Raw genomic sequence first — 21,171 nt, 5'->3', positions numbered from 1 at the left:
TGGCGACTCAACCACCACAACTCCCACAATTAACTTCGAATGCGAACCCCTTCCAAAAAACGATCCCTTCTCAGACTCACCTAAGAAGTAAAATTTTGCGAATGTGGAAATGTCCACGCCATTTAAACCAAAAACTGTGTAGGATGATTTGTCAGGACCCAGGCCCAAAGGCCAGGGTCCCTTAGCCCCTCACCTCGTCAAGGCGTCCTACTTGAGGAGTCATCAGCAAAGATATTTCCAGGGAGGACGAAATATCGATGCCTTTCAACTTCAGGACCAAGGCTAAGGCTGCCCTGCATCCTTTTACCGCTGAAACTGATAAGAGCTTCTCCTGACGAAGAGTGGCTCCGACCGGAGAGAAACCCCGTCTATGACACCAACCACAGAAGACGGCCCACTTACCTTGGTAAACCGCTGCTGAGGACTTCCTGAGGTATCCTGCCATCTCTGTCGCTGCCCAGCGAGAAAAGCCTCTCGCTCGCAAGAGACGGTGGATAACCTCCAAGCGAGAAGAGACAGGGAGGCCACGGCCTGGTGGTACCGTTCTACGTGGGGTTGATGAAGCAGGTTGTGCCAGAGGGGAAGCTCTCTCAGAACCTCGGAGAGCAGAGCCAGCAGGTCTGGATACGGGGGCCACCAGGATCATATGAAGGTTCGTCGACACCAGAACTCGACTGAGAACTGGGCGAAGGAGATACAACGGGGGAGAGGCATACACTTCGAGGTTGTCCCACGAGTGTTGGAAGGTGCCTTCAGCAGCTGCCCATGGGTCCGGTACGACAGAGAAGATTGGAAGCTTCCTGTTGTACCGGGTGGCGAACAGGTCCACTACTGGATGCCCCCACAGGTTGAAGAGCCTGTCCGCCACGCTCTGATGGAGGGACCACTCGGATCCCACTACCTGATCCCGACAGCTGAGCGTGTCCGCCACAACATTCCTCTTGCCTGGAATGTACCTGGCCGACAGCTACACAGAGTGGGCGACTGCCCATTGGTATACTGCAGCGTCAACTCGTGGAGCGCGTGGGAGACCAGACCCCCTTGCTTGTTGATGTATGCCACCACAGTCGTGTTGTTGGTCATCAACTCCACCGAGTGTCCCATCAGACGGTCCTGGAAGCATCGAAGAACTAACACTGCCTTCATATCCAGGACATTGATGTGAAGGTGCCGGTCGTGTTGATCCCACACACCTGAAGTCAGCAACTTCTCCAGGTGTGCACCCCAGCCCTCCCTCAGTGCGTCTGAAAAGAGAAGCATGTCCAGAGGGCGAGAGGACAGAGGTGTCCCTATGCAGAGGTTCCTGTCGTCCCTTACCTCCTGAGAGGGGATGAGAATTGAGTGGGGTTCCCAAGACTCATCCCAGAAGTCCCTCAGTCTCCACTGGAGAGACCGAAGGTGGAGCCGACTGTGCGGAACGAGTTTCTCCAAGGATGACAGGTGTCCGATCATGACTTGCCACTGCTGAACTGGCTGGTCCTGTTGTGCCAGGAACTGCCTCGCCACCTTCCTGAACGTGCTGATCCGAGCCTGAGGAGGAAAGACTCTGCTTGCTGCCGTGTCGATCAGCGTGCCCAGGTACTGATTCCTCTATTTGGGGGTGAGATCCAACTTCCGGAAGTTGATCACGACGCCCAGTTCATGACACAACTCAAGGAGACGATCTCTGTCCTGCAGCAACTGCAAGCGGGAGCTTGCCAGGATCAACCAATCGTCGAGATACCTCAGCAGACATATCCCGTGCAAATGGGCCCAAACTGAAATGAGGGTGAACACTCTCGTGAACACATGCGGAGCGGTCGACAGTCCGAAACAGAGAACCTTGAATTGATAGACCACTCCGTTGAGGACAAAGCGAAGGTACTGACGATGGATGAACTGGCACCTGGAAGCACGCGTCCATCAAATCAACTGTCAGTATAAAGTCGCCCTCCCTGATGGCCAACAGTACCGTCTGCACCGTCTCCATCTTGAACCATGTCTGGCGAACGAAACAATTCAGGGGAGAGAGGTCGATCACTGGCCTCCAGCCGTCGGAAGCTTTCTCCACGAGAAAGATCCTGCTGTAGAAGCCCAGGGACTGATCCTCGACGACTTCGATGGCTCCCTTGCTCAACATAGTTTCGACCTCCTGAAGAAGGGCCTGTTTCTTCAGGGGATCTAGGAGATAAGATGGGAACTGGACCGGAGTGTCGGTGAGGGAAGGCGGCAACACAGAGGGTAGAGCATATCCCTACCAGAGGACATCCACTACCCAGGTTTCCGCTCCGTATCACCACCACGTTGCCCAATGGCTTGATGGACACCCACCCACCGACGGCAGTATCTGAGGGGGCTTGCCGTCCCTAGTGAGCTCCTTCCCTCTTTTTCCCGGCCTTACTCATCCTCTTGGGGGGGGGACAGGTTGGCGAAAGGGACCTTGCAGTTCCTTCCGCAGAGGCGAAGAAGCAGAGGGCTGGACTTTACCCCGAGTGCCTGCCGAAGCACCAGACTTCTTCAGGGCTGGGGTGCTAGCCTGGTTCACTGACCGGGCCGCAGGGCAAGAGAGTTGCGCAACACCTTTTGTCGCTGCCTGATGGACAAGATGGTCACTTTCGTCGGCCTTTCTCTTGTCCACCGCAGCATCCACCTCTCCCCTGGGGAAGAGGGAGGCGGAGTCCAGAATGGGTTCATTGCGCAGAGAAACTGCAGCTTTGGAGCCCACCGATCTGAAGATCCGGGATAACAACGCATCCCTTCTCTTCAGAACCAGGTTCACCCGGAGGTCTGCCGTCTGGTGGGTTATCAAGGAGATAGCCTTACCCCCAAACTGGCAAAGACTCCTGAAGGTCGGGTCTTCGCTCTGAGTAGACGAAGACACAATTCTTGACAACGCGAAGGCCCAGTTGTCGAGCCAAGAGATCACCTGCAGGGCAGACAGAGCCGTACCCTCCAAAGCGTTCAGCTCAGCTTGCGAGAGAAGCCCCTGCTCTCCCATCAGCTGAGCCGAAGTGGCACCAGGAGCTAAACGAGTCAACCATGGTTCCACGACCTTCTGCTGCAGTGGACCTTCCGATGGAACGCAGTACTACTTCTGTCTCGGGAGAGGGGGAGGTAACAGCTTGGTGGACCAAGTCGAGCTAAGCGAAGAGGGTTTGGGCTCCCTATTGGAAGCGTAAAACTCCTCCAGCCTGGACGACCGTTCTTCCAAAGGAACTGGAAGCGGTTCCTCCAAACCGTTGTGCTGACGGATCAGCGCAACGACCTCTACAAAAGCCCTCTGCATTTCCGGAGTGTCCGGATCTCTCGGAAAAAGGCCCTCCAAGAGATGGTCATCCGTAAAAGCCTCACTCACAGGAGAGCTTGAGGCAGACCCCGTCTCTCTGTCTCGCACGACAGAAGCGTACGACCTCTCGCTCGCTTGGAGCGAGAGGGGACCGGACGCGCCTGAAGTCGAATGCCCAAGGGCCTCAGTCCCAGCAATCTTACCGACCCCGTTTCCTCCCGGAGAATCCCTAGGAAGTTGAAGGGGTGGGAGAGACAAGGCGAACACTACCGTCGCGTCCACTGTTATACCCAGTTGAGGCAACGGACCCCTCACGGTCTCCAACCCACAGTGGAGGATCGTGAGAGCCTAGACGGACTTACTCGTCTGGGCGAGCGACTGTCACGACGGTCTCCTCACAGCCGATCCACGCTCCAATGCTGGGATGGGCCTCTACACTGGGGTGTGCAGAGGAGACCAATGCAGGAGCGCGGACTGCTGATTGGAGGCCGCTGTCTCTATCGTCGGGGCGTGTTCCAGCCTTCTTCGTCATCGAAACGGACGAAGGAGGCTGCGGGGACCCCTTCGTGGTTCCTCCCGACGTCTTCGGGGACGAGACATTCTTTGGCACCCTCCCCGCCGAACCTTTGTCCGATCTGGGTAAGGGCAACGGTTTGGGTGGAGGAGAAGCCCGAAGGCTCCTCCCCTTCTCCGTTCCATGCTCGAACTCGCAACTGGAGTCGAGACCACGCAGTCTCCCATAGGAGACCGTGCCTTCGGCTGCACACGCTTGGGAAGCACCAAAACGGAACTAGTCTGGGAGGACGAAGCTCCCGAACCGTCTGAGGAGGGTACCGAGGTGTCCTTCTCAGCAAGAGAACCAGCAGTCTTTCCCAGAGGGGAGGACTGCGCCCCTTTAGAAGTTAGAAGAGCGAGTCTTCTTAGAGGGGGGAGGGACTGCCCTCCCCTTCCTAGCCCAATTGGAATTAGAAGAGGCAGGGGAAGAGGTAGACGAAGACGAAGACAAAGACGAGGATGACGACAACGATGAAGAGGAAGACGAAGATGGGGATGGTTGACGAGCATGTTCCTTCTTCTTCTTCTTTTTCTTGTCAAGCAGAGATAAGACGGCGTCCCCCAGTTTACCGAAGATAGACCAGGGGTCAATGGAAACTGGGGCAGGGACAGCAACAGGGGCAACTGGCCAAGGTGATACGTGCTGAGAGCGTCCGGTGCCAGGAGCAATAGGCAACACAGGGAATGTTGGGCGGTCTGGAGACGGCACATGTAACGGTGGAAGCGAGGCAGGAGGCGTGAGAGCATAGCCGGGAGGTGGCAGAGTGACCGAACAAACCGGACCGGCTAGTGTCAACACTGAGATGGCAGGGGCAGAAACTGCACCACATGCATGATGAGTCCCAGCGAAGTGACCATGCTCCTCGGCAGCACAGCAGTAACAGTTGTGGTTGTAAGAGCCTCCACCGTGTGAGTAGTGGAGGGAGGGAGCAATACTCCCGCCCGCACAGCAGAGCTGATATGCTCAAGGAGTGAAGGCATATCAGGGTTGCCAACCATCTCGAGCGACTCCCACGCCTGACTCAAACCCGGCACAAATACCAAACCTGAGGAAGACAAAGGAGGGCAGGGGCCCCCCCCCCCCGTAACCCGGGGATCACGGACTCTGGGTGAGGGGGAGAACTGAGAGGAGTGTAGGCTAGGTCGACCGATCCCGCCTCCTCTGTGACCGCGGATGCAGACACAGGGAGATAGATTCCGTCAGGGGCAGTAAGGGAAGGAAATCGGGACTCAGATAAGACTGAGAAGGATTAACCACTATCAGAGTCGAAGGAGCCAAAGACAGCCCCTCTGACGCCTTAGATTCCTTCCGTTTGTATCTCGGTCTCTGAGAGTACCTATTCCACTGCTCGGGGGACCAAAGCCTACACTCATCACAGGGGTCACCAACAGAACAATCGGGGGGGTCCTTGCTCCCTTTACAATATTTTAAGCAAAGGGAGTGGGGGTCAGATTCCGCACTACAGCAGAAAGTGCCACATTTCTTGTCCTTGCCAGGGCAAATCCAACGCACAGGCTTATCCAAGTCATGGGTTTGTAAAAGATCATCCACATTACAAACACGCACAAATACACAAGGAAACAAGCCAAAATGAAAACAGGAACAAACACACCGTGAGAAGGTTGAAGCTTTGGCATCCAGGAAAGTCCAAGCAGAGTCAGGAAAATACATCCGCTTCAGACGAGGCAGGAAAGTAAAGTGAATGCGTGAAGCTGGGCAGTTGATACCGTGGGCTTCTCACTGTTACCAACCACATGCCCAGCTGGTAGTAATACCAACACATGCCTTGTAAGTCTTTAGCGGCCGGTTCAGCTACGCCGAGGTATTCCCCATATGTAAAGGACCAAGGGTTTGTATTTGTATAGGAACAAATGAAAGTTGCTTTGCCTTGGTCTCTCTTCTCTGCTAGCCATTCTTCAATGTCGCTCAGAGCTCTCTTTGCTGAAGAAGAGAGGACTAACTTACGCAAATTGGAAGAACCAGCAGTCAGAGCTTCTATAAAGAACTTCGAAGCAGAAAAGGCGAGTCACTCATCATCTCCTGAGCAGCTAAAATTTCTTCCTTGGAAGATACAGGTGACAAGGATAACTGCAGGCGCCTGGGCAGACGGAGGAGCTTTTTTAAGTAAATTTAAAATACTATCGAGTTTACTTTGGATAGGATCAACGACTGCAGGAGCTTGAACAACCAAAGAAGTTTCCACAGCATGAGCACCTGAAGCAGTTTGAATGGAAGGAAGACGAGTGGGCGCCAATGGGCGCTCAAACGAACAAAAACAGGCGCCAGAGGAGGAACACGTGGGAGCTCGGGTGCCAGGCGTACGTCGCTAACTGGGAGCTTGGGTGCCAAATAATGGACTGGAGCTGCTTGGTGCTTGGGTGCTGAATGACGCACTGAACATACTGGCTGCTCGACAACTGGAGGAAGTTCCGATGCTGCTGAGTGCTCAGACTCTAAATAGTGATCCTTGGCAGACGAACACCTACGAGATGCCTGGCACTTTGGTGCTGAATGCTGATCCAAGATATTATCAGCAGAAAATCATTCCGAGCTGTCCCAATGACTACAAGAAGGGCGCTCTGGATCCTTACTCCTCTTGCAAGGAAAGGGGGAAGAGTTCACAGCATCCACGTCTTTTCAACAGCTGTGACTCGCCCGATAAGTGCAACTGACGCCTTGGGCTTAATTCCCCAGAACTAGAAGACAGCATGAACATCCAAGTTAAGGCCTTTCCAATGGCCTTTGGCTGCAGTTTGGGATGCGTCAACAAACTGAACCGAAGGGGCAACTGCTCGGGGGCAGACCAGTTTGACTCCTCCCAGGTGCTGGGGAGTAAGCCAGGGACCTTGGCCTAGGAGAACTGGCGGGCCGAACCGCCACCTCCTCCACACACACTACACTGGCACTAGGTGCCAAGGCGCTCTGAATCACCTTTACTATCCATCAGCACTTTAACCGAAGAGGCTAACTGAGCGAATGATTCCACAACTAATTCAAATCTCTTGTCAATTTTTACTCAAGACCGGCCATGGTGTTGGGATAGGAAATGTGAAAGCTGGGCAAAGGAGAGGTTTGAACAGGTAGAGGAGATGGGACTGGGTTTACATAAATTAAGGGAACATTTGTGTCCGATTTAGCAGACAAATCCAGACTAGCTAGTTTACTAACCTCCCTAGCAGTTGCTTTCCTTTTGTTCCTAGCAAGTTTCTTCTTTTAAAGTCCCAGTCGTTACACTCTGCACATCTCAAGTCAATCGAACAAATTTGTCCTCTACATACAGTACACATTGTATGAGAATCACACGATTCCTTAGTCAGACAAGTATTGCAGCATTTGCTGCAATACCTAAGCTAAAAGTACTAGTGTTGGACATTATGAAAAAGTCAAATACGTCCAAAAAATGGGAATACAGTCGTAATCCAATGATCAGGCCTCACCTATCACTATCCAATAAAAGCTGTAAGGCTTACAAAGAAATACAGGTAGTGCTCAAGTTATGATAATTCGCCTTACGATATTTAGAGTTTACGATGGGGTTAACAATTAATACCGATATGACAATATTTAGAAAATATTTTTAGATTTTAGACAAACTTCTTTTCCTCCATCTCTTTATTCCACCTTCTAGTTAAAAAAGTAAAAGAGAATGATAAAAGTATTATTAGTAACGTTATACTCTTGCGTAAATGTATACAGCCATAAACAACTGAACGAGAAACTAGTTTTGCTAATAATTGAATCGGATAACAACAGTTTTCCTTATATTTCAACCATCGTACAGTTAAACAATTACCGTATTTATGTTACAAATTTAATGACATTAAAGTACAATACAACTGATATATTTTACACTATACCCTTCTTCGCTTTGGATAAAAGATAGGCAAGGAAACATACTGCTACAGTAAATTTAAGCTGCAAGTTGTAGCTGAAGCTGAGAAAACAATGTTCAAGCTGCTAATGACTACAAATTATCGTGCATCAGCAACATGGATGAAACTCGACCGTAAATAAAATTGGAGAGAAAGTATTTTCAACAAAACTACTGGGCATGAAAGAACACACATTACTGCAGTTTTCACGCCGATAAAAGATAAATATGTAAAGCTCGTATTGTAATAAAATCAAGAGAAAATAGCGAACGGAATCTTGATTTCTTTTTTTACACAAAATAAACATGCCCCTGAACGGCCAGCCGCCAACATAATGTCGTCATCTGTTAACGAAAAAAATTGCTAAATTAATTTCACAACGCGATGTATTTAAGATATATTTCGACTTAAAAACACTTTGTATAACGAAAAATATCCTTGTCCCATATAAATATAGTATCTAGAGATTCATTTACACTAACTAGAAGCAAACAAAGCGCCCTGAACTGAGTTAAACACGGCGAAATAAACTTACCGCGCAACCAACCTCCAAACCAAAGCATTGATTGCTATGATCGCAATTTATAATGTAAAAGCAATATAAGAATATATACAATAATATTGGATACAGTGTAGTAAAGCATAACTTTTTAAAAGATCCATGGAAAAGATGCACATTCATTATGTTGATGTTTGTATAATACGATGTTAATATGTGAATACAGATTACAGTATAATGTACTGTAGGCTAGGCTACCGATAGACTAAGCCTTGTTTGTTATTCAATTTCTCTTTATACTGAATTATCATAAGTCAGTCTGCATTGAACCTGCAAAATTAGCTGATATTAATAATTATTATATACTGTATATGTATAGAGTATATTGTGTAGTGTAGGCTAGGCTACTATATATGTATAGATGGTACTGATTACCCTAGGCGATATTCGAGATACGATTTTTTCAACCTATGATGGGTTTTTTGGAACCTAACCCATTGTAAGTAGGGGAATGCCTGTACTTCACCAATTGACAAAGAAATATCAACCAGAAAAGCACAAATTCTAAAATCAAGCATTGAGCTCTTTTGCCAGGTTGTTATTCTCTTTCCCCCCAAAAGTGGGCAGGGCATGTCACCTACCAAAAAATATGAGCACAACCCAAGAACTTCAAAATTTTAAGCTGCCGATGAGTGAAACTAATAGCTATGTAATTACTGGGTAAGTTACTTATATAAAATCTTAGTTTTGGATAAAATTTTAATGATTGCTTGACACATGAGATCAGATAATACACAAGTATATGCAAATTATGGTTCTTTTGTGTGTTATATGTGTTTGAGTTTCACAGGTTTTTCTTGGAAATAAACTTGTGTAATTCTGGAGCAACTCCAGTTACGAAATGCGAAAAAATCCAAAAACTGAAACATGTAGCGTCCCTCTCGTAACCGCTCAAAAACTAATGGCAGCGGCTGATTCAATAATGTCCCAGATCATGGGAGTTCCTGGACAACGAAGTGCTGGATTTAAGAGGTCAGGCTGTACTTACCCTCTATCATTTGCCTTATCTGAGACTACTGTACTTGGTGCAGGTTCGACAAGTGTTAAAATTTCAACAATTGTTGATGAATACACCCCATAGTTACCCCAACTCTTTGGAGGGTCAGGGTAAGACTTATTATAGCTACTAAAACTAGCGTTAAAACACCTGGGTTATTACGTAGCTGAATCCCTCATTGATAGGGGGTGGGATGAATGGACATACAGTATTCTACTTCAAAACATTAAGGTGTGATAATGACTTGGAAATAAAAAGGATGGCTAGCATTGAAACTATGCTCGTTGTTTCCTTACCTGGTAAGATTTTAGCTATTTGCGAGGGGTGGGGGCCACGATCGCCGCTTAACTGTAAGTAATTCCTAATGTAAAGGACCGATGGTTTGTATATCGTGTAGGAACAAATATAAATTTGTTCCAAATATCATCTGATTTTAGTACTGTACAGTGCTACACACACACATATTTTAAATACAGACAATTTTCTATCAGTGAGAAAATAATCTAGCCTAATTTAGCCTTATTTCTATCGCTTTCTTTAATTTCAATTTACATATACTTTTTTGTGATTTTTTTCAACTGGGTATAAATGTATATCTTAAATTTTACTGACCCTGAAGATGGGCATATTCTTAATCTTTACAGAATCTAACGATGGACATAGGCTAGGCCTGAAACACTGTACAATTGACCACATGAGGTAAGAAGGAAATATTTAGCTTTGCTTTGGTATTACAATGTTTCACAAGACTACAATTTCTTTCATTTAAAACTAATAAATATAAGATTACCTTTCCAGTCATAATGACTGCCACCTGTTGGGTGAGGCCATCAGGATCTGGCTCCATTTTGGAAAATGACATCATTAAATTTTCTCAGAGGAGTGTGTTACAAGAACATCAAGTTAACCTGAAAAAAGAAAGAATAAATCTCAAAGTCCTAATATCTAAACTCTTTAAATAATCTTTAAGCCATTACTCATCCTGACTCATAACCATCCCTTCTTCGAGACAAGTTCATTGCTTAAATCCTACTTATTTTCTTTTTTCTTGTTTTTCTCTGGTCTGGGCTGGAAGGGGGTATTATAGTCTTACAATTCAACAAAAATATAAAACCCATTAGAATAGAATAGAATATAAGATTTAGGCCAAAGGCCAAGCACTGGGACCTATGAGGTCATTCAGTGCTGAAAGAGAAACAGAGTAAGGAAGTTTGAAAGGTGTAACAGGAGGAAAACATTGCAGTTACACTAAGAAACAATTGTTGGAGAGGGTGGAAAGTCAGATGGAAGAGAATATGAACAGAAGTGAAGTAAAAGGAGTGAAAGAGGTTGCAGCTAGGGGCTGAGGGGATGCTGCAAAGACCCTTTAGTAATGCATACAGTGCACCATGTGTAATGCACTGATGGCACTAGCCCCCTACAGGATAAAGCCCATTAGGAACATTATCACTTCTCGAAAAACATAGTATGTACAGTATTGTAATCTGTCTCTAGGCCTCAGCCTTTCTCCATATGGAATATTAAAATCCAGTCATAAAATTTTGTTTCTGAATCGTGAAATTAGTTTACAATTTTATCATTACTTAATCTTATACATCTGAAAACACACAAAAAGCAGGAAGGAAATTTACATAGGAAGCATAAAATTAAACAAGTGCATATGCATGTTTTGTATACAGTAGGTCCCTCTTTACTTGTGGCTGAGCACTCGCGTCTTCAGTTACTTGCGGGTTTTTCTGTGGCACATATCACCACATATATCGTGGAAAATTCACCACTTCGTGGATCTGTCTGGGTTACATATATCGAAATGTATCACAGAAAATTCACCACTTCACAGATATTGAAACACTTTAAAATCATTTCAAAGTTTAAGATTAAGATAACAGTACACAGTACTTCACCGAATACACAATGCGAATGTTACAACACACAGAAGTAATGCAGTGAACTGAGAGATAGAGATGCGTTGTACCGCAAACTGTGAGTTTATAAAAAAAATTACATTTTATTAATTACTGTATTTTGCCGTGTTTACATTAACATTACGGTACCGTAATATTTGAAAATTAGTACAGTACAGTAAATCACTTTTTTATCATAAAAAATGTAGTCATGAAAATAACAGGAAACGGATCGATGTGACGTAAACAAACTTACCATTTTATTTTGAGGTACTGTATAGTAGTCCCATTTTTCTACAAACTACCCACTTATTTTAGATATGCTCTACCATCACCCTAAAACACTTTACTACTGTAATATTTCAAAATCATCGTACAACACAAAAAATATCAATAAAATGCACAGTTGTGCAGTATATGATGTGCAGATGGCCCAACATCCCAGGTTTGCTTTCTAGCATCAGCCCAGTTCTCTGTTTAGGCTTCTAGTGTAGTGTAGCGTTCCCATGTTCTAAATTGTGCATACGTACACGTGCACAGTATTTATCTTCGTGGTTCATACCACCATAGGATGCCTCCTAAACGCCCTCCTTCTTCTATGGCTTAAGGGAAACAGCCTAAGCATCAGAAGAAGGTTATGACACACGAGGAGAGGGCAGAAGTTATTGATATGTTGTGCAAGAGGAAAAATTACACCAAAGTAGCCGCCCATCATGGCGTGCCCAAGTGTCGTCTACTTGATCGAGAAGGAAGAAAATGTTGCCATCATCATTCATTTACTCTCTGACCACCCGATGGCACAGGATTTGGAACAATTTGAAGGTGTGTACCAAACTCTGAGGAAAGGCAGGGAGCTGCAGAAAAGAATAGAGGCATGGGATCCTTATCTGAAACACTCCATGAACTTTCCATTTGCCCTTAATGCTGACATGGAGCCCTATAATAACCTTTGTCAGCATGAAGAGGCACATGGCCATGATGCCGCCTCCCGAAACCCACGAAGAAGTCCATGTAGTGACTCAAGCGCCTCCTGAAGAAGGGGGAAGAGGCATCCCCAAGGGGAGACGTGACTCCTCGGCTTTATTGTGAAGTCACATCATTTATTCATCGGACTGCACAGCTAATTCATCATCATCATCTTCAGCCAACACTTGACCACTGATGAGTACCCATAAGATTTATGTAATCTTAATATTAAATATTTTTAATGTGTATATGTATTTCTCTCTCTCTTGTGAATTACTGTACTAATGTTTCCCCTGTAAAAGAAATGAGATGGCTTGAATAGTGTTGTATGAAAGAAAATGTGCGTGCCTAAATACTGTATAGGGATAACTTGATTAGTTTTTGCATGTAGCTGCAAGCCATATATTTATAAGGGTAATGTTTTAAGATGACTTTGAAATGATATTAGTGTTTTAGGATGATACTTTAAGGTATATTTTGTCTGTGATAATTTAAGGTATATTTGGTATCTGAACTATTGAAATAAGCAGTTATAAGAATTTTTAGAGGGTGTCTTTGGCGTTTTACTATTAAAATATGCAGTTATAAGCATTTTTAGAGGGGGGGGGTTCCAACTTATAGAGGATTTTCTCGTTGCAGGTGGTTGTGGCCCTAACCACCACAATATGTGGGACCCACTGTAGTCATTCTTTAAAATAATGATGCCCTTAATGAAAGTAACATCTGCTCAGAGACACTGACTTTAACAATTATAATACCCATGGTCAAACCAACCCACCCTTTGGAATTCAAATGAGGATTACTGAACTTAGTCAATATTTGTAATTGTTTCCATTTTTTCTTTCTTTGCCAACACACTTCAAATCCTTCTTTGCACAGATGGTAAACTGTACTTCTGCATACTTTAGTTGCAGCCATAGTACATTGGACTGCATGGTCAAAGCTATCCACTACAGTGATTTTCCTTCTTCCATTAGAAATACTTATTTTAAATCATTTCTCAAACTGGCATTTAAAGATGTTCCAGAGAGCCTTCCATTCTAGGTGTTGTATAACAAATCACCGACCCTTGCTTCGTTATTTCCAGAAGCTCCCAGCACGTTGTTCCCAGAACTTGTGGTCTCTGATCCAGTAATTTATCCAGCTGGTATCTGGTTAATGGACAAGATAACTAGTACTTGAAGAGTTGTGATGTGAAGATTTCCACAGAGTCCTTCTTAGGAATTGCGGGAGAAAGCAGGAAGAAACATGGTGCAGCAGGTTTGAGTGTTGAAGTAAGAGTTGAGCAGTGTTGCAAATTGTAAGTCGAAGCAAGGATTCGGTCATTTTTCGTGATCAGGAGAGATGCGAGTTATATTGTTGTTCATCTGCTTTTTTACTAAGAACTTTACTACAGCTCCTCTTGAAATTCACATCACAGCACAGACACAATTGTATTACAGAATATTGAAACAACAACTAAGAGAAGAGGATTAATATGTGTAAAATAAAAGGAATTAGTTTATAATGTTAGCAAACAAAATATTGACGATAAAAATGATACAATAATACAATCTTTAAGGGAATGAGGCAAGAAACGTAAATTTAAATTTGATAATGTGTGTGAAAATTCTCACACCTAACCTAACCTATCCAGGGGTGCTGTGCCTAACCTGGCTAAGAGCCCAGACACCTGGGAAGGAGGAGTCTGTAACCCTGATGAACATGTCTCTGACAATTTCACGTCGACCGAAATGGAAGCCATGGCCAGTGCATGTCTTTGAACAATCAACTCATAACCATGGCAATCAGTAGGCCATTTAGGCTAATGAGTATAAAAATGAGTAGGAACAGACAAGGCCAAGTAAAACTGAGGACTACTACTGTTGCCTGGTTCCAGCCAGTCACCAAACAGAGTGTTTACCCTATGTTTTTGCATTGTACATTCAGATATCTACCATTTTTTTTTTATTTTCATGTTTATTCCATTTTGCACTGGTAGCTAGCAAACCAGAGGGGTGCAGTAGTAGTCTAATTTTCAGTTTTATCCCAGTCCATTACTACTTTTTTTGCATCAATAAATTTTTAAAAATTAAGGATTAGGCTAACTTTTATTCTACATAATTTGTCAACTGGGCAAAACTGCAGACTACTACTGTGTCCCTCATGTGCAAAATGGGTTCAGTGTTTAGTACCAGCCCCTTGAGGATGAATGTAAAGTATAAGCAAAAGATGGTATATACCACAAACATAAACAAAAGACATAAGCATAAACAACATAGAAGGTGATAAATATTCTGTTTGACGACTAGCGGGAACCGGGCCGTGGTGGCAAACTTGAGTTGGTAAAACTACCGGGTAACTCCGCATGGACTATTACCTTGGAAATTGACTTTTCCTGTACTTTTAGTGTTGCTGATGCAGGAGATGGTGTTGTTTATTGGTGGTCAATTACTATTAAACTTGTATCTACCCAACACGGTTGGGAACCCTTTGGGAACGCAAGGTTTTGGGTGGGGGAAATCTTTGGATGAATGACTGGACTGCCATGTTTTTGTTATGGAACGGTTCCACGCATGTACAAGTCAATAGGGAGCCATATGTTCAACAAGGGATTGGTTACCCAACCTGACCTAGCAGGCCGTGTTACTTAGCTGGGGGGGTCTGACCCCTGGGAACCCCCTGTGAAGGTAACTCCACTTTTTACTAAAAGCTTCCCTATAACACCATGCATGCGCGACTGCATTCCACGATAGCCAGCATACAAAAACCTATCAGTTCTGATGTTAATAACAGTCAATTGACAAAAATTAAAGGTAAATTGTTAATAAGCAACCAAAACACTACAGGAAGTGTCAATTTCCAAGGTAATACCCGACAAGGAGCAATCCCATTGTTCTACGCTCAAGTTTTCCATCAAAGTTAAGAAAGAGGGCTATACCCTAGCTGTTGCAAATTCGGTATTATTTTATAAAGTTGCCAATACACAATGTGAAATTGTAACCTAGATTTTTGAAACGAGCTCTTCATCAAATTACGACTTATAAGGTAAGACAATACCAGCTCCCTCGCCCTCCATAACCGATACGGCAAAATTGTAAACAGTAAATAACCCTAGGTTACGTGGTATTATTTAGTATTGGCAACTCAAAATTTTACCGCAAATTCTACATAGGGTAGCCTACCACCCAAAGAATCACAGGTTCCTTTGTTTTTACCCTCTACTACACTGACACATTTTGCAGGCTGAAATATACCATTTAAACAATAACTTACAGAAACCAAGGACCAAAGTAGGGGTGGAAGTAAGCCTAGGCTAACTGCAGCTACAGCAGTTAGGCCTACAGATGCTGGACAATGAGTTGGACTGAGCCGAACCCAGAAGGTGGCAACCCTCCACACATTTCACAGTAGACTTTTGAACCCTCGTGAACTTTAGTCCAGCATCTCATCAAGAACTGCATAACTTTTGAAATAAACCTAAGGCTAAGCCTGGCCTAAACAAATTCGTTCGAGCCTCTGCCTACCGTACCGTACCTTCAGATGGGCTTATCGCACTTAGTCCCAGCCCCTGAAAATGACCGTTCTAAGTTTTCCGTAGTTCGTCGATGCCCGCTGCCATTCGTTACGCATGTTACGAATTACTTGTAAATACAGTTGATGCATTACATCCTCACCAGTCTTAGGTTGTATGACCTTCGATGTAGCATACCCCTACCTGGTCATTTACCGACAAGGTTTTTTTTTTGTCTGAAGTATTAATTGCTAAAAACTTTTAGTCTACAGTCTAACAAACACACAAAACTACTTTCGCAATCAAATTAACATCACATTACGAGTATACAAACTCACCATGATACAAGTCAACTGACTTACAGCAAGACTGTTTACGCTAACAGCGACATGGCGGGGGCCAACGAAGTTAGTAATTCTACGGCAAGGAATGAGATAACCAACCAAGATACTGAGTTCTGTTTATTATTCACTGCCACGATAAAATAAAATCATTCAGGATGTAAATTATAGTTTTACTTTTATACTTTCTCGTAATGAATCGAGGGCATACTTTAACTTTTTAATAAGATAGTTGTAAGTGTGAAGGTATAAATCAAAGGAAACTCCTTACTTGAATCCTATTAATTTTAATTAAAGATGATGAAACCAGCATTTTAAAACACTCCTATGATCTATCGATATAGATCGTCTATATAGGGCGTGAAAAAATAAACTGGTACTCTATAAGGTAGAATGTGAACCATAGAATCCCAAGGACAATTAAACCTAAAACCGATTTTACTGTAACTGGCCTATTCATAACATGCAATCGCACGTGGGAAGATGTGTGCAACTTGTGCAATGATATCAAAGTAAGGTGTTTATTTCTGTCTCTTTCTGAATTGAAAAACATCGCAGGCATAGCAAGAATAAGCCTGAGGTTTGCAGTCATAATTCATGGTCTTACCTGTCCATGAGGGCAATGCGCAAGGCGCCAATATTTCCCATTTTCAATGGTGATGAACGAATATTTTTTTGCCGATACAGTAAAACATAATACGTAATATTACTTTATTTTCTGAATATGAATGTGCTACAGCTGTTTTTCCAGTGAAATTTTAACAAATAATACTTCAGTCATATACTCACTTGAGTCTTAATAAATGACATATAGTGCAAAATGGTGAATTAATCGAGGAAAATGGGAAAATAGAGATGCGCATCAAGATTGCATGAGGATTTGTCCCAGAGAAGCTACACACCCCTATTACAGCAAAAGATTCATCTTTCTTCTGTTTCCATAACCTTGCTTAGTATTGCTGACTATTCCATAACTGTTTAGTATTGCGATGTGGAAGCCCACCTTATAAAACATTTTATTCCATTTTATTTTACTGTCTTTGATTCCAGTGCTATAATTGTGCATCGAAACGCCCTTTCTTCATAAAATTTAACCAGAAAGAATATTTCAATGACTATAAAAAAAGTCCGGTAAGAATAAAACAAATCAAGAACGTAAACGTGAACTGAGATAAAAGAAAAACCAAATAAAAAGGGAACATGAAATAAAAATGAAGGATAAAACCAAGCAAAGATGAAAGCGAAAATGAAATTTTTTAACTAAAAACAAACAAATTAATATTTAAACAAATTAATATTTAAACATTGAAAACAAAAACCATGTACTCATTTCACATCCAATAATCCTATAGTGCTACGCTAACCTTCTCTAATGTAAACAAGAAGCAATTCAATAAAATCAGGGGACCAGCAGCTAGCCAAACAGTGGGTGAGAATCAAATTCATAGATTCTTCAGTTTATTCTCCTCGGAAACTCGGGTCTTCTACACACTCTCGACATGTTCCTGGATCACTTGGTTCTTTTCTTTGGCTATGCTACACATGTATGCTTATCTAATATCTCAACTAACAACAATTTCTTCCAAATATCAAAGTGTATCAAAGACTTTGATACACTTTCTTTGCCATACTTAGAGCACTGAACCGGTACAATTGTTTTCACGAACATGAGTGTCAGTTGCACTGTTCCCTTGTCATATCTTATATTTTTTTGCGCTGAAGATATGGTGGAAAGGAAAATAATTGAATCCAGTTTTATAAAAGAACGATTTGTAAAATATCGGTATCATCCAAGGAATGTATAGAATTTATCTATTTGTTTCAAAAGAAATAAGTGAAATGTCTAGATTTTAAGGAGAGTAGTTTACGTGGGCCTAACAGCAAAGGTGCGATGCCATCTGCATGGAAAAACAAGATTTGTTAATGGAGCGCTGACCTCTCACAAATGGGATGACGACTCTTCACCGCCACACCCGCTTTTTTTTTTGTGGAAATAGTTTTTTCAGCTATCTGTGTTTTCGTTTGAACTGTCACCTCAGCTCGTATAATGTAAATTTCTACCACAATGTATCAGTCTTCATAACGATATCCTAATAATCTGAAGAAGAAGCTGATCAAAATGTATAGGCCTACTCTGCATTTTATTTTCTCTGTGGTATAATATAAATTACACACACACACACACACACACACACACACACACACACACACATATATATATATATATATATATATATATATATATATATATATATATATATATATATATATATATATATATATATATATATATATATATATAAAGGGAGCCCATATAACACCAAAATGTGGAAAATAAAGGCTATATTTCAGAGACCAAATTGTCTCTCTTCTCAGGCAAACAGTGACTGAGAAAAAATTACAGAAAAGTTGTATTTACACCAGAAGATCCATAGGTCAGCCGTTAAGTCAATCCAGTTGACAATTTCTCTTTAATCTTCTTAATCGCTAGTTGGAGGAAGATTTTATCTATAATATCTGAATCCCAGGCGCCTCTTGGAATTATGTTGTAACAGAAAATATTTCGCAGTCATATATATATATATACTGTATGTATACAGTATATATATATATATATATGTGTGTGTGTGTGTGTGTGAGGTAAGATTCACAATAAAATGTATGTTACAAAACATAGTGTATTAAAATACACACACACACATATACAGGGTGTTTCGAAATTAGAGGGGCCCCCTTCTACAGCATAAACTAAAATTGATATGGACAAAAACAAAAGTAATTCAGAACAGGTATTTATTTAAGTTTCTCTCTGAGTATTTAATATTTTGTGTGGTCTCCATCTGCCTGTACCACAGCCTGCATTTCAGCAAATCGCAAAAAAGCTGAGACTCAAACTCCATTTCCCTGAGCACTTCAGTCACCTCTCTTTGCAGGTCGTCGAGGCTTGGTATACCATCATAGTTCACTGTGCGCGCTTCAGCACGATCCTTTAAGATACTACCAATGTTTTCACACGCATTAAGGTCAGGGAGTTACCTGGAAATTCACTTGACAAGAAGAAATCGATACCACTGTTTCGAACAGCTCCTGTGTCTGAAGAGCCTTGAAACATGGTGCCTTATAATGCAAAAATGTGACTTCTTCAACAGATAACACATTTTCAGGATCTTTGAGGAAAGGAAATACTCCACCAGTAAGCACAGTTTCTCTGAAGTATTCGTCATTCCATGACTATCCTTTTTCTTTGATGATCCACATTAACCGTTTGGCTGTGAAACAGAGAAAAATTCCCAAACATTCAGGAAATTTCACAATTTGGCGATAGCGCACGTCAACGCTGATACCATCCAACTTTGCAGCCCAAAAGATGTTATTTTTATGATTTAGCTTCCTGACTGTGTAAATGAAGAATTCATCTGATGCAGCAACATGGAGAAAGTCAGCTTCATCCCAATCTTTAAGAAATGAACCACAAAACCATGCACAGTCTTCTCTCTGTTGCTGAGTGATGTTGGGCTTGCTAATAACATGAAATGGCTTGATACCAGATTTTTTCAACTCACGATATACAGTAGTATAACTTCTCTTCTTTCCCCTTTTTGTTTCTAGTTCAAGTGACAATTTATGTAAAGACTTTCTTGGTCTACCCACTGCCTCAGCTATGATGTCTTTTGACTCCTGAGAAAGGACTTCAGGCCTTCCAAGATTCTCACTCTTTTTGCGATGACAGTCATATGGATTTTTGTTCCAGTTTCTTTTAACAAAGGATTCATCTCTTTTAATGTATTTAGCTATCCAGGAACGTGAAATGAAGGATGCGCCAGCATCCCTGGCCTCTCTGAAGGTTATAGCCCGGATTCAGTCAATCCATCTGATTTCCTCTGAGTCGTTAGCCATGGCTGTATCTAACTCCATCACTCAGTCTGAAAATACAAGCAATGTGAAATGAAAAATAGCTTAATAAAAACTTAAAATAATGTACTTGGAGATAGGCTATAGCAGAAAACTTCATAACTTTACATTTGTTCTGTGGAGGGGGCCTCTAATTTCAGAAACACACCCAGTATATATATGTATATATATATATATATATATATATATATATATATATATATATATATATATATATATATATATATATATATATATATATATATATATATATATATATATATATATATATATATATATATATATATATATATGTATACATATATATATACATATATGTATACATATATATATACATACTGTATCTTCCAGCTTTTCAGTGAGCTAGCAGGAAGACTATTCGACATTTTTCTTACCTTTGGTGTTCTAGTGATAGTAATAGTTAGTGGTCGTAGTTCTAGTTGGCCTGTAGCTGTGCTCTCGTAAGTTTAGTTTCTCTCTGGTACTAATTTACATAATGCTTTTGATAATTTTTTTCATATTACCACTTTTTCTCTTTAGTGAAAGCTATGCAAAGTAAAAAAAACTGTTTGTGCCCCATTAGTAACTGCTGAGCAATAAATGGTCTACATCTTCATTTCCCTGTCTACATTGTAAGTTTTTGGTTTGTTAGTCTTTCAGCCCTTTCCTTTTATTTAACTATGGCGTGTTTATTCTACATTGTAAGTTTTTGGCTTACTAATCTGGCAGTCCTATAGCGTGTTTACTCTAGCTCACTTACTGATATGGAGTTATTATACCAGGTTTATTCTTCAAACCTCTTTTTTTTTCCTTTTATTTCTTAAGACCAGTAGACATTCAGGGTTAAATTCTAGTTTGGATTGAAATAATCGTATCATAGATCATATTTGTAAGTCTTGTGTTCAGCCCTATTTCAACAAAAATGGCACAAGTAAATGGAAAGTTATCATTACACAGCTTTTTGTGTGACGCTCTAATTAGATTACTTCACTCAAGCATAAAAAGTAACTCATATGCTGTCTAACTGGTAATTTAAAGGTGAATATTCTACTTAAGAAAGCCTATGTGAATGCTAACTGCAACCAGCGTCTGCGTCCATGCAATGAGGATGGTTTCCTATATTTATACAATGGAAGCGTCATAAATGCACTGTCTCTAGGTAAAGGAAAGAGAAAGAAAAATTTGACTGGATTTTATTAACATGTTCTTGGCGAATGTGGTCACTTATTCATGCTAGGGAGACTGAACCGGTCTTCTGGTTCTAATCTCAGCTCATCCGTTCAGTTTACATAAGAAATTTGGTCTC

The 21,171-nt window shown here is 42.2% G+C and overlaps 1 protein-coding gene across 8 annotated transcripts in view; it reads right to left on the bottom strand.

Moving 5' to 3' along the window:
* Positions 1 to 16,046, bottom strand: part of LOC136833991 (transcriptional regulator ATRX-like) — a 402,256-nt gene extending 386,210 nt beyond the window's left edge. For 6 of the 8 annotated variants that reach the window (XM_067096278.1, XM_067096295.1, XM_067096286.1 and 3 more), the window contains exons 1-2: positions 15,951 to 16,046; positions 10,040 to 10,157 (exon numbers count right to left, since the gene is read on the bottom strand). In XM_067096278.1, the coding sequence (XP_066952379.1) occupies positions 10,040 to 10,114 (75 nt within the window). In that variant the 5' untranslated portion in view covers positions 10,115 to 10,157; positions 15,951 to 16,046. Of the gene's footprint in view, positions 1 to 10,039; positions 10,158 to 15,635; positions 15,696 to 15,950 lie in introns of those variants that run through there. The other 2 variants (XM_067096287.1, XM_067096288.1) reach the window with 2 other exon arrangements.
* Between the last annotated feature and the right edge of the window lie 5,125 nt (positions 16,047 to 21,171).

Source organism: Macrobrachium rosenbergii, chromosome 4, assembly GCF_040412425.1.
Source record: "Macrobrachium rosenbergii isolate ZJJX-2024 chromosome 4, ASM4041242v1, whole genome shotgun sequence".
Classification (NCBI taxonomy): domain Eukaryota; kingdom Metazoa; phylum Arthropoda; class Malacostraca; order Decapoda; family Palaemonidae; genus Macrobrachium; species Macrobrachium rosenbergii.
Note: the sequence above shows the minus strand (reverse complement) of the source record. Positions and strands in the feature narration are given on the sequence as shown.